General features: G+C 34.4%; 1 protein-coding gene across 1 annotated transcript in view; it reads left to right on the top strand.

The window, feature by feature from the left end:
* LEMD3 (LEM domain containing 3) overlaps positions 1–13,812 on the top strand; it is a 62,490-nt gene that overhangs the window by 31,939 nt on the left and 16,739 nt on the right. Inside the window, exons 3-4 of the mRNA XM_019640565.1 lie at positions 255–321; positions 2,552–2,619. Of these exons, the coding sequence (XP_019496110.1) occupies positions 255–321; positions 2,552–2,619 (135 nt within the window). The remainder of the gene's footprint in view (positions 1–254; positions 322–2,551; positions 2,620–13,812) is intronic.

A 13,812-nucleotide genomic window follows, 5' to 3' on the forward strand; every position in this document is an offset into this window, starting at 1 on the left:
ATGAAACCATTTTTCGCACTAAACTTAGTGCCCATTTCCCAATCACCCTCAAGAAAGTAAAATATCTAGAGTTAGTAATTTAGATTTTTAAGTTTAGTTTTCGCTAGAATATGGTAGCCATTGTTTAAATATGAATGTCTTTAGATTATGTAGTTTCTATGATTTTAAATTTATGTTTTTGTTTTTGAATAAGAGTATTTTGTATATGTTTTTCTTGGAATTAGATATTTTATAATAATTTCTTTTAATTTTAGGAAAGTGAAAAAAATCTTATGATGAACACTTTGTACAAGCTTCATGATCGATTGGCACAGCTTGCAGGTAATTGTTTTAACAATCATAGTCTCTAAAAATGTTATGAAAATAATTTGCATATGTAGCGTGTTGTATCAGTAGGAATGGTTTTTCTCAATTCCAGTGTTATGTTTGTGGAGTATTTTCTCTTGAGAGGTTTTTATTACCTATGTGGAGTGGGTTTTTATTTTTGTAGATATATTTAATCAAGGTCTTTTTTCTACCTGCCACATATATTAGATGAAATATATATGTATATTATATAATGTAATACTAAAGTCAAATTTATTAATAGTAACAAAATTCTGAAAGCTTAAGTACCAATTGAATTAGGTAAGCAATGAATTAAATTAACTAAAATCGCAGATTAAATATAAAAGTGTAGATTTTCCTTTAGTGGTTGTGTAGGTGTCATAAAGTCAATATATTCTAGAATTTTTTCACCTGACTCATTGCATTTTCCTTATATTCTGCTCTTAGTCTTTGAGAGTTCTCAGATATCAACATGTCTTCAATTAGAATAATAATATGGGTGCATTGATATCAAGTTTAGCACTTATGAGAGCTGTAGTAGCAGCTTACCTGCTTATTACCTTTTAACTTTTTTAGTTATTCTTATTTCACATATAATCTGAAAGAAGAGACTTTGGATTCTGCTCTTATAAACAGTTAAAAGAAAAGAAAAATGTAGTTTTCCAAACTTATATGTAGCAGATCCTTTTGTAGAAATCAGGTCCTTGGTAAATGTGGAACTTCTGTGGTTCCGTAATGGCATTTAGGATCCTGACAGTTCCCCACCCTTTCACCAATCTTTGTTTTTTCCTTTGGGTCCTTAGTTTTCGTCCTTTTTTAGGCTTATAATGCTGTGTATATCACTAAAAGCCTTTTTTTGCATTGACTGATGAACTTTCATATTCATATACTGCAAGCTAATGACATTTATTTGGTATGCTGTAACACCCAGAAATAGGTTAAGAATATACTCTAGCTAGGAATTCCCGATGTTGCTACCACAAGCTTCTACAGCTGTCTCTGTAGCATTGTTTTATGAAGTGTGCTAGATCAGCATAATCTGAAGTACTTTTAAAGATGTAGATTGCTTCCTTTAGAGAAGGGGTTGGCAAACTTTTTTGTGTATGTGAAAGTGCCAGATAGTACATTTTTTAGGCTTTGTGGGCTAGACTGTCTCTGTCGCAACTACTCAATTCTGCCATTATAACATGAAAGCAGCCATAGATAATACATAAATGAACAAGTGTGGCTGTCTTCCAATAAAACTTCATTTATAAAAACCAGTGGTAGGCCACATTTGCTCTATGGGCTGTAGTTTGCTGATCTCTGCTGTAGATCTATGTATGGACTCTGAATCCCTGAGGATGCATTATAAAGTTTGAGGACTTGTTCTTCTAATAGGTATTTCTTCCCACTTTACAACTATGGCCAGTAAAATCTGGCTATTTGAACAAAACTATAAGTAGGAACGTGGTTTCTTTTAGGATAGAAAAATTTGCCAAGGACTTTAACAATTGTACTTTTATGTTAAATTTTTTTTTTTAATTACTTGAAAGAAACAGGTCAGGAAAATCTTACACTTAAAGTTCATTATGAGGATAATGGATCTCTAATAACCACAGATAGCCTGAAAGAAAAGACTTTGGGTTCTCTTATAAATAGTTATAAGAAAAGGGAAATGTAGTTTTCTGAACTTTTATATATAGTACATCCCTGTGTAGAAACCAGATGATAGCTAGAAGCTTCTATCTAATTTCCCTGATGATCTGTGTTATAATAATTTTGAAGGCAATAACATCCCTTGTTAAAGATGGGCTTAGTTATACTCTGAAAATGTATGTTTTAATTAAAACTTATTTGAACACTTGAATTATTAGTTTGAGTGATAGAGGTGTAAGTTAGCACAATGAATTTTCGCCTTGAAAAATAATACATCTGTGGAGGGTCTTCTGTGTGCCAAGATCTCTGGATAGGCATTAGTGTGACATGGATAACAATTTTCTCGGGAATATAAGAGGAATTTATTTAAACTGAAATGCATTTAAAGATTGTGGTTTATGTAAAGATAATTGTTTATGTTAGTCACTGGAGTTTTTTCCTAGAAAATATAGATAATGCTCATCTTTCTTTACTGATTATAATAATGTAACCTATAGTTGTAATTTGTAAAATATTTTGATTAATATTTGTTTTCTTTTGTTGAACATAGCACTGATTCAAAATTAATAATATGTAATCTTTTCAGGAGATCATGAATGTGGCAGTTCTAGTCAGAGAACACTTTCTGTCCAGGAGGCAGCTGCATATTTAAAAGTAAGCAGTGAAATTAGAATTTTAATAGCTATGTTCTTAAAGTTTATATAAATCATTACGATTTATATCAAAAGTACAATGCATTTGATTAATTGCACTGTTAAAAGCTTGGCCCTGCTGTTTGGTGTGATGTGAACAGATAAAGCAGAATTACTCAGCTTTTTTTGTTTTATTTTGCTTTGGAACATTCTCTATGAGAGAATGCACATTAATTTGGAAAAGAAACAAACAGCAGTGGTGAGAGAGAAATTGAGATAGGTAAGTAGCATGTAAGAGAGCAAGTATGCATCTATCCATTGCCATTTACTTCAAATCATCTGCGCCAGATTAATTTCATCTCGGTACTAAGAGAGCTTGCAGATGAATTTTATAAACCACTGTAAGTAATCTTTAGGAAATCCTAGATGAAAGGAAAAATACCTGAAAGTTAAGGTGGACAAGTGTCATTCTGATTAAAAAGAAGAAAGTGGATTTTGAAAACCATTACTGGTGAGCTTGATGTCAGTCCAGTTCTATAAAGATAATTCCATCAAGATGTGAATACTTGCAAATGGAAATGCTGATCCCTAGAAGCTGGCATGGGTTCATTGTGAACGTATCATGTCATACAAACTTCATTTCCCCCCTTTTTTATTGTGATAAAAAACACATAACATGAGATCTCCCCTATTGACAAAGTTTTAAGTGTACAGTACAGTATCGTTAACTAAATGCACAGCGTTGTACTTAAGATCTCGAGAACTTCTTCATCTTGCATTACCGAACCCTATACACATTGCACAGCAGCTGTTCATTCCCCGCTCCTTCCAGTCTCTGGCCACCACCATTCCACTTTCTGTTTCTATGACCTTGACCACAGTATATACCTCATGTAAATGGAATTATGCAGTATTTATTTGTCCTTCTGTGACTGGCTAACTTCACTTAACATAATGTCCTCAGGGTTCATCCATGTGGTAACATATGACAGGATATCCTTTTTGTAATGCCAAATAATACTCCATTTGTGTGTGTGTGTGTGTGTAAAAATCACATTTTCTTTATACATTGCTCTGTTGGTAGACATTTAGGTTGTTTCCACTTTTTGGCTATTATGAATAATGCTGTGGTGGACATGCGGATACAAATATCTCTTAGACCCTGTTTACAATTATTTGGGATAAATATCCAGAAGTGGGATTGCTGGGTCATATGATAGTTCTATTTAAAATTTTTTTTTTAGGAACCTCCATACTGATTTCCATAGTGGCTATACCATTTTACGTTTCTACCAATAGTTTCCAAGTGTTCCCTTACTCAAAATTTTGTTCTTGTTCAAAATTGTTGGACCATCTTTGTACTTCAGGAACATCCCACTTGGTCACGATGTATGATTTTATAAATGTGCTGTTCAATTTGGTTTGGTTGTATTTTGTTGAGGATTTTTTGCATTTATATTCATCAGGTTTATTGGTCTGTGCTTCTTGTAGTGTCTTTGTTTGGCTTTGGTATCAGACTAATGCTGGCTTCATTAAATGAGTGTGGAGGTGTTCCCTCCTCTGAAATTTTTTTGGAAGAATTTAAGAAGGGCTAGTGTTAATTCTTATTTAAATGTTTGGTAGAATTCTCCAGTGAAGTCATTGAGTTCTGGACTTCACTTTGGTGGGAGATTTTTGATGACTGGTTCAATCTTCTTACTAATTATAGGTTTGTTGAGGTTTTGTATTTCTTTGTGATTCAGTGTTGGTAGGTTATGTTTCTAAGAATTTATCCATTTCTTCTAGATTATCCAGTTTGTTGGTGAATAATAGTTCATGACATTCTCTTCTGATCCTTTGTATTTCTGTGATGTCAGTCATAATATTCTCTTTCACTTTTGTTTTTTTTTATTTGAATCTTCTCTTTTTCTTAACTAAGGGTTTAACTTTTCTGATCTTTTTAAAAAAATCCAAGTCTTTGTTTCATTGATTTTGTTTTCTCTATTTTGTTTATGTTTGCTCTAATCTTTATTATTTCCTTCTGCTAACGTTGGGCTTAGTATGTTCTTTTTCTGGTTTCTTGAGGTGTAAAATTGGGTTTATTTGAACTTCCTTTTTTTAATGTATTCATTTACCACTGTAAACTTCTGTCTTAGTACTGGTTTTGTTGTATCCTATAAGAGGCTGTTGGACCCCTTGAATCGGAATGTCCCTGCCTATCCCCAGATTTGGGAAGTTTTCATTCATTATTTCTTCAAATATGTTTTCACCCCCTTTCTATCTTTTCCTTTTGGCACTTCCATAATGCATACATTGGTCTGATTGATGATGTCCCATAAGGTTCCTTAAGCTTTGTTCACTCTTCTTTCTTTATTTTTGTTTGTTTGTTCCTCTGACTGGATAATTTCAAATAACTTGTCTTCGAATTCCTGGATTCTTTCTTCTGCTTAAGTCTGCTGTTGAACCCATCTAGTGAAGTTTTCAATTCATTTTGTAGTTATTGTATCTTTCAGCTTCAAAATTACCACTTTTTAAAATGTTTTCTCTATTGATATTCTCACTTTTATTCATGATTGTTTTCCTGAGCTCGTTGAACATATTTATGACAATGATTTTGAATTTTTTGCCATGTAATTCATATTCAGTTTCTTTAGGGTCAGTTTCTGGAGATTTATTATATTTTGTTCCTTTAGTTGGGCCATATTTCCTTGCTGCTTTCGTGTGCCTTGCTACTTTGGGTTGGGATGTATGCACTTGAAAACACAGCCACGTCTCCCCATCTCTATGGACTGTCTGCATGCAGGGGAAGACCTTCAACAGTGAGCTCACATAGAGATTATGGGGTGTTCCCAAATCTGTTCTGTGGATGCATCTTCTCTGGACTTGTGGGTATAAGTTGCCAACTAGAGAGGCTTTGCAGGTTTCTTTTTGCAGGAGCTTGTAACTTTTTGCTCCCTCTGGCGTCTGTCTGCTGTACTGCAGGTCCTCTGGAGCAGCAGCAAACTGTCCAGCTTTTTTTGTTCTCAGCCGCCTCTGGGCATCTAGACTATGTTGGGTCTTATCAGTGCTCTGAGGTACCGTATTTGCCGGCGTATAAGACGACCCCCTAACATTTCCACTCAAAATACAGAGTTTGTTATATGGTCGGCTGTGTGCGATTTTGCGAGTGTGGTAAAATCGCATAACAGCAAAATCGCATAACAGCCGAGCATACACCCAGCAGCGCTGCTGATGCCTGAACGGTATGTGGAATGAAGTGGGCGGGCATCGGGAGGCCACTATGGCACGGGGCAAGCACTATGGGCAGTCTATCTGAAGTGTACCTGGCGTATAAGACGACCCCCCACTTGGAGGCATATTTTTCAGGGCCAAAAAATCGTCTTATACGCCGGCAAATACGGTATGTGCTACAGACACCAGTCCCTGGGGCAGCTCCCTGAGAACCTAGAACATTGGACATGACACACGCCCCAACTCTGTCCCTCCTCAGAGAGAAGTGAGGAGCTGGGGAATGTCTCCCACTTATTCTGCTCAGAGCTGCAGGGAGGGGCAATGGTGAGTGAGTGTATGCTGGTTTAAACCATTGTCTTTGCTCTTGGCAGCCCCTTCCTGGTGCCCTTATTTGTCAGTGTCTAGATTCAGGCAGGACTGAAACCAGTCCCGCTGGTAGCACCCTGGAAAGTCTGAACATTAGATATGTGTTCCAGTCTTCTCTTTCCTTCCTCAAGGAGAATTCAGGAATTGGGAATTTTCCCTCGACTGCACCATGCTGTGCCAGGGGAAGGGGCTCTGGTGTGTGAGTGCCCCACATTTTCCTGCTGGCTTCCATGCAGCTAGTTCAGGTCTGCTTGGGGGGCAGGACCTTCTTAGCTGGTTTCTGAATTTGCTCTAAAGGGAATTGGTCTGTATGTTGTTGAATTTCTGTCTCCATGGGGGAAGGCGGGTCTGGGGCTTCCTATTCTGTTATCAGACTGTCATTCCCCTCCCTGTTTAAAAAAAAATTTAGAATGTAGTATAGTTCTAAGGCTTCCACCAGCGTTTTGTTGATAATCTCCCTTGATATGCTTGTCAGAAAAGAGAACCGTGGACTCAGATTTTGACTTAATTCATGACTTACATGTAGATAGCCAAAGGATGTTAAGACAGTGTAATATGATGGAGATTAGATGTGGATTCAGATGTAGCACCGTCACGTAGAAGCTGTGTGTCTTGGTAAAAAGTCCCTCCACTTTTCCATATTGTTTCTAAGTGTGCAAGTTGGAGTCTCTCTGTCCCTCTCCTTCTCCCTCTCCCTCTCTTTCTTCCAATTAAATCTCTTAGGTGATGGCAAAGATATGTGTTGGTCATAAATTCCTGCAGCAAGATTAATATACATTTTGGAAGGACCCTGAGACTCTTAAAAAATCTACTGAATACTATATTTGAAGGACTAAAGGGATAGTGGGATAGGACTTGGGGACAGGATAAGCCTTGATTCAATAGTTAAGCTGGAACTGAGAAGGAGGCTGGGGTTGGTGTGGAAGGATGATTAACCTCCCCCAACCATTTGATTACAGCTGTGGGTCAGCAGTAGGATGAGGTAAAAAGACAGGACACAGAACCAGGGTTGGGACTAGTTGAAGTCTAAGGCAGGTAGCAGTAAGGTACAAGAGATTAGTTCTACTAAAGACTGACAGCGAAGAGTTGCTGAAAGCACCCATGCATGAGTTGAGTTGGGAACTGCGTGTGTTAAATTTTTAAAAAGTGATACTAATGAATTTCAGTCTTAAAAGATTTTCATATCTTTTCCCAGGAATTATTTTATGTTTCTAATTGGGTATGACTTTTTTTTTTAGATTCAGTAGAATTTCTAATGTATACATTTACAAAATATTTTGGATTTGATCAGTTCTATTTCTTAAGTAGTTACGTGAAGTTATTTTGTGTAGAAATAGCAGTAGCCTTCTTTTATGTTGGGGGCGGGTGTGTGTGTGTGTGTGTGTGTGTGTGTGTGTGTGTGTGGTGTTTGTTAACCTTCTCTTTTTGGAATCCCATTTTCAGTTTTCAAATGTTGTAAAAATCTGGTATGGCTTGTCACCACCAAAGATGCAGTTTGGACTGCCACTAAACATGAAAGAGGAATTTTTCCCCAAAAATAAAGTTTTAAGGTCTCTAAAAGCTTTTTTAAGTACTATTTTTAATAACACTTATTTTTTTCAATATAACACTAACTTATATGGAAAATAAAAGGAAAAACAGCATTTCAAATTCACTATCTAAGGTTAAGCACTCATTTTGGTCCATTTTTCTCTTCTTATATTTTTTCCCTTAAAATTAGTATCAGTATATATATTTCATATATATAAATATTTTTTTCTTAAAGTTATGAGCATTTTCCTATGTCATTATTCAGGTTTTTAAAAACTTTTATCGCTGGATAATATTTCTTTATAGGATTGTATTATATTGCATTAGTTTGTGGTTTTTCAGTATTATGAAAGCACTCTAATCTTTGCGTATAGTATTTGTTTTTTTCTGATCATTTCCTTAGGAAATACTCCTAGAAAGGAAATTGCTTTTGCAAAGAGCACGAACTTTTGCTAATATTTTTTTATATGTTGCCAAATTACTTTCTAATTTGGAATACAGATTTAGTACAGCCTATCTAGCCAAAATTGGCTATTTTATTTTATCTAAGTTCTAGCATAAATATGGAAGAATGGAAGGACCTCATTACAAAGCTGGTATCAAATAGTGATGCTAATAGGTATATTATAGGCTTTGCTGTGGAGAGATCTGTTGTACATGTCATGTATTTGTCATGTGATTTCACCAGCAACACTATTAAATTTTTGCATTCAGGAGTAAATGAACCAAAGACTGTGTAAAACTCCTATAGATATACGCTAATTTTCCCCCAACATCTAGTGCATTTTAAGCACAGTATTAGAAAGTGTTTGATGGAATAAAATGAGTGAATGAAGCAAACCTCTGTAAAGTTTTATTTTCTTGAAGTTGATTCTTTACATTCCGTTCTTATTTTATTTCTCCTACTTTCTCCCTCAAAGGAAATTTAAATAAACATAACAGTTAATTTAAATAATTTAATCACTGTTTTTCTAACACCCTTAGTGTTTTTCTTGAGCTTTTTATTCATCATATTTTTGAGACAGAAAGCTTGTCTTGATTTGTGAAAAGTGTAGAGGTCCCTCTGGTGGAATATTTAGGAAATACATAGCAATATATTTTCATGAAAAGACAGATTGGCTTTTAAGTTATATGGTGGGAGCTTTGTATAACTGTCCAGCAGAATGATGTAATAAATGGTGGTTTATTTCATAGGTCGCTTTTAAAACCTGTTTAATTTTTAAAACAGTGAATATATTTAAGATTTGTGAAGAAAAATGGGAAAGAAGATAGCTACGTGTGTGCCAAATTATGGGACTGGATAGACTTATGGCCTAGCTTGGAATGCTAATCGCTCTTAATAAAATTGAATAAAATTGTGTCTTTGTGGAAAAATAAGTGTTCTGAGAAATGGAATGAGGGAGAAGTTTCATAATAATTATAATTTAAAAGTACAGCAGGTCCTGGAATAATGTCGTTTCATTCAGTGTCATTTTGTTATAAAGTTGCTGAGTTGCCATAGAAACTTAACTGTTGTTTATATCAGTTTGCCTATGGTAAAATTGGTTTGTTATATGTAATTTCACCTAAAATCGCAGAACCTAATGATGACATTAAGTGAGGACTTACCTGTACAATTTACATTAGTACTTTTCTGTATGTTACCTCTAATATCACAATGATACAGAAAGGTAGGTGGCATAGACCCATTTTATAAAGAAACTAAAGCTTTGAGGGGTTTAATGATACAGTCAACCAGTAGTAAGTGATGGAACTGGGAATAGAATCTAAGTACTGGCTCTCCTCACTATACTGTTCTGCTGCTTAGATATAAGGACTGGGTTCATAACCCCTAATTCCATCTGTTGGGTGGACAAGGGACTGACTGAATAAGGATTAGGATCTGAAAAAATGATCAAAGTGCATCTGCAGATGCATCTGCAGAAATGATATATTTTCCCCTTGTCCACACTTAAGGCTATACAATAGCTAGTCAATAATGGAGTCATGATTTGATCCTAGGCCTGCTTGATTCTAAGGATTGTTCTTTCCATTTTTCTTGGAGATGAAAGATCAAGTTCTCACTGAATCATCAAGAATTAAATCATATTCACTATTGTATTGATTTCTGTGTGTCATTCTTTAATTAATTTGAAAGGTAGCATCTGATGTATAGCATATATCATCTCAAAATCAGAATATTCACTAACTGGAAGGCCACACAACTATTATTACCATGTAAGTTATCCATTTTGTGAACTGTCCCCAATAGGTTTTTAATTTTTGCTTGTATTTTCCCTGTACCAGTGTCTTTTTCCCTTCTTACTAATGTTTTGTTGCCTTTTTTTTTAATGAGCATAGTCTTTTACAGAAACAGTATTATTTTTGTACTTTGAAACTGTAATCTAAGTTGAAAGAATCTGACATGGGTTTTAAAATACACATTTTTGGCCAGTTATTTTGAAAATAAAGTAAATTGGGAATTGTGTGTGTGTGTGTGTGTGTGTGTGTGTGTGTGTGTGTGCACGTGTGCATGTGTACACATAATGTGTTAAAATAGATTTGTTAAAGATTTGGGAAAACATGCTTTGAGTTTAGATTTATATGAAGCAGTCAGCAGTATATTGACTGAGCTATTTGCCTATAAGTAAATAGTAATAAATAGTAATAATAATAGTCCTGCTTTGAAAATTAAAAACTTAGTTTGCTCCAGATTTTTGTCATCAGTGATCAGAAAGTGGATGTTTTATGAGGCAGAAATGCCTTACCGCAGGGGTTGGCAAATGATAACCTGTGGGCCTGTTTTTGTATGGCCTGCTAGCTGTGGTTTTATATTTTTAAAGGTTGCTTTGAAAAAAAAAAAAGTGACAGAGACCAGAAATGTATATGACTACAAAACTTAAATATTTACTTTGGCCTTTTACTGAAAAAGTTGGCCTACCCCTGTCTTATTACAGTTTTCCAGGTGGTTATAAAAACAGAATAATAAAACACTTTAGACTCTTAAAAGTAGATGCTATGTATGCTATAATGATAGCATAAACTGTTTAGTTAGCATAAGCCAGAAAAAATTAAACCTTAACGTCTACAAAAATTCCATTTTATAATACTGTAGAACTCTATGTACTGTGTAGAATATTGTGGAAGTAATGGCCTATTTAAGACCTCAACACCCTATTAAGTCTTTAATTAGGTTTTAAATACATTATCAATTGTTTTTTGAAAATGTGTATATAAATGAATATTCTATGATTCTACTGTATTACAGATAGTGGATATCAAGCAGTATTAACATGGGAAAGGAAAACAGAAAATGGGAAAATAACAATAGATACCCTTTTCTTTGCCTTATTTTATAACTAGAAATTTTAAGCTCATTGTTCCTCCATATGCTTAGCTTATTAGAGTGGGTGTCCTTGTTAATTTGAACCATTATGTGCATTTTTATGGATAATTAATGAGGGCAGTCATAATATCTTCAGCCTCCGAAAATTTTTATATTTATATACAACTAGTAAACTTGGAAGTTTATTTGTTTTAACATTATTTGAAACTTGTGTTCATAGTCTAGCCTTCAAAGTTTTATGTAGTAATGCAAAGATGTCATAATATTCTGCATATTTTAGTAGTAATACAAGCTGAAGCACATATATACAAATACGGGTAAATATAGCATATATATTTCATTGATTTTTAAAATTTGTCTTTGAAGTTTGCTATAGTGTCTGGGTGTTCAAAGGATTAAGTCTTTGAAAGGAACTCAGTAGGTACAAAATTCTTTTTAAAAACCTGTACATTACAAAGAAGAATCAATGCAATGTCTGCAGCTCCATGCATAACCCATATTCATCCTGTTTTGTGGATTTTGAAAGTCCTGTATATGGTAGTGCCCCCTCATGTACAGGGGATACGTTCCAAGACCCCCAGTAACCTCGGGTAGTTCTGAACTATATATATACTGTTTTTTCCTTGCATACATACCTGAGATAAAGTTTAATTTATAAATTAGGGACAATAAAAGTAACAATAACTAGTAATAAAATAGAACAATTATAACAATATACTGTAATAAAAATTAGGTGAATGTAGTCACTTTCAGGGGATCCCTCGCTGAAGTCTTCCTGTAGATTCAATGCTTCCAGTCGCAACACGTTGCCATCAGTGAGAACACATTTTCTGTTTTGTGTCTTCCATCCACAAAGTGAATGCCTTTCCATCTTAATAATTAAGCCCATCTTATGCACTGTGGTGTTACTTTTGCAGTTTGAGGTGTGACAGTTAAAACTAGCATAAATTTATTTTTCCTTCACAATTTCACAGATAGAATATTTGTTCTTAGTGGAGATCTTAGCAACCTCAGCATACAGTTTTTTTTCATTCCATATTAAGTCAAGAACTTTCACCTTTTCGCTTAAAACACTTCATGGCTTCTCTTTGGCATATCCAAATTGCCAGCATCACTACTCTTATGCTTTAGGGCCATTATTAAGTAAAATAAGGGTTACTTGATTACAGGCAGTGTGAAACCATGACAGCAGGTCTGATAAATGAAAAGGCTACTAAGTGTCTAATGGTGGGGAGTGTATACAGTGGGAATACTCTGGACAAAAAGATGATTCACATCCTGGGTGGGGCAGATTGGGGATGCTGGGAGATTTTATCACACTACACAGAATGGCAGGCAATTTACAATTTATGAATTGTTTATTGAATTATTTATTCCTGGAATTTTCCACTTAATATTTTTGGACCATGATTGACTGTAGGTAACTGAAACCAAGCAAAGCAAAACTAAGGATAAGGGGGGACTACTGTAACTTATGCTTCATTTAACCCTGATCCATGCATTGTAATCAGAAGTATGTTCTCTTGATGCTCCTTCATAAGAGCTTTTTTTTTCCTCTAATTTTAGAGCAAGTGAATATGAATTCTGTTTGATTTTTCATTATACACAGTGATTTCTAGTAGTATATTTATAACGAAACAGTAATTGCCTGAAATTATTTTTGTAAAATTTTATCATATAACATTTTATTTAAAGTGATATTGAAACAAACAAAAATTACATTTTTCATTCTTTTCTAGTTTTTACTCATGAGTCCATATCTTTTATAGTTCTAAATATATATAAATTGAATGTTGTAGTTTTACTGTTTTAAATATAGAGCTATTTAGCTCTCAGAATGATTATTTCTGAATTCATAATATCCCATTGAAATGATCTCATATATAACCATTTCTCAGTTATTAAATATTTACATTGGCTACAAGTTTTTTGATGTTTATAAATAATGCTGAAATGATCACACTTTTTTTTTGTTTTAAATAGCAGATAGCCTGTAGTTATCTTCACCATCTGAAAAATCCTGGTAGTTAAGCATAAGTAATAATGCCTAGCAGGATTAGTTCTGCTTCATAAAACTTTTTATTATATTTTCAAATTTGTTATAATGCGTACCAATTTCATATTACAAAGTAAATTGTACTGATCAAATGAAAACCTTGTAATTTCCAGTGCTGTTTAAGAATCTTGATAAAATACAATAGCTATTACTTATAAAATTCCTCTTTTAAAGGGAATTTTTTTAAATGATTTTTTATTTCTACTCTTAGAAATTCATTCTTGGCACTTCAAAATGTACATAAAGACATACTTTTGCATGGAATGTAAGCTGTGTGAGCCCAGGGAATTTTGATTGTTTTGTTTAGTACTCTGTCTATAGGTCTAGAACAGCACCTGGCACTTAAGGAGTACTCAGTAAAAACTGAATGAAAGAATGTTCAAGGAGGTTTATTACAGTATTATTTGATATGTTAAAATCACTGGGAACACTCCACATGTTCATTAATAAGGGGTTAATTGATTAAAGTATAAAATAACCATACAGTGGAATACTATTTTTTGGGAAAAAATCGGGGTTGTTCACCTGTACTGACATTGACACAATACCTCTTTCTGTGAAAAAAGCAAGTGTAAAAACAGTTTATATAATATGATACCACTTTTATTTTTAATATTTTGATTTAAAAAGTATACAATCGGGCCGGCCGAGTGGCGCGATGGTTAAGAACTGGCTTGGGACGCCAGAGGGCCCCGGTTCGGATCCCACATATGAGGGCCAGTGACACT

The sequence above is a fragment of the Hipposideros armiger genome, unplaced genomic scaffold, assembly GCF_001890085.2.
Source record: "Hipposideros armiger isolate ML-2016 unplaced genomic scaffold, ASM189008v1 scaffold_51, whole genome shotgun sequence".
NCBI classification, from domain to species: domain Eukaryota; kingdom Metazoa; phylum Chordata; class Mammalia; order Chiroptera; family Hipposideridae; genus Hipposideros; species Hipposideros armiger.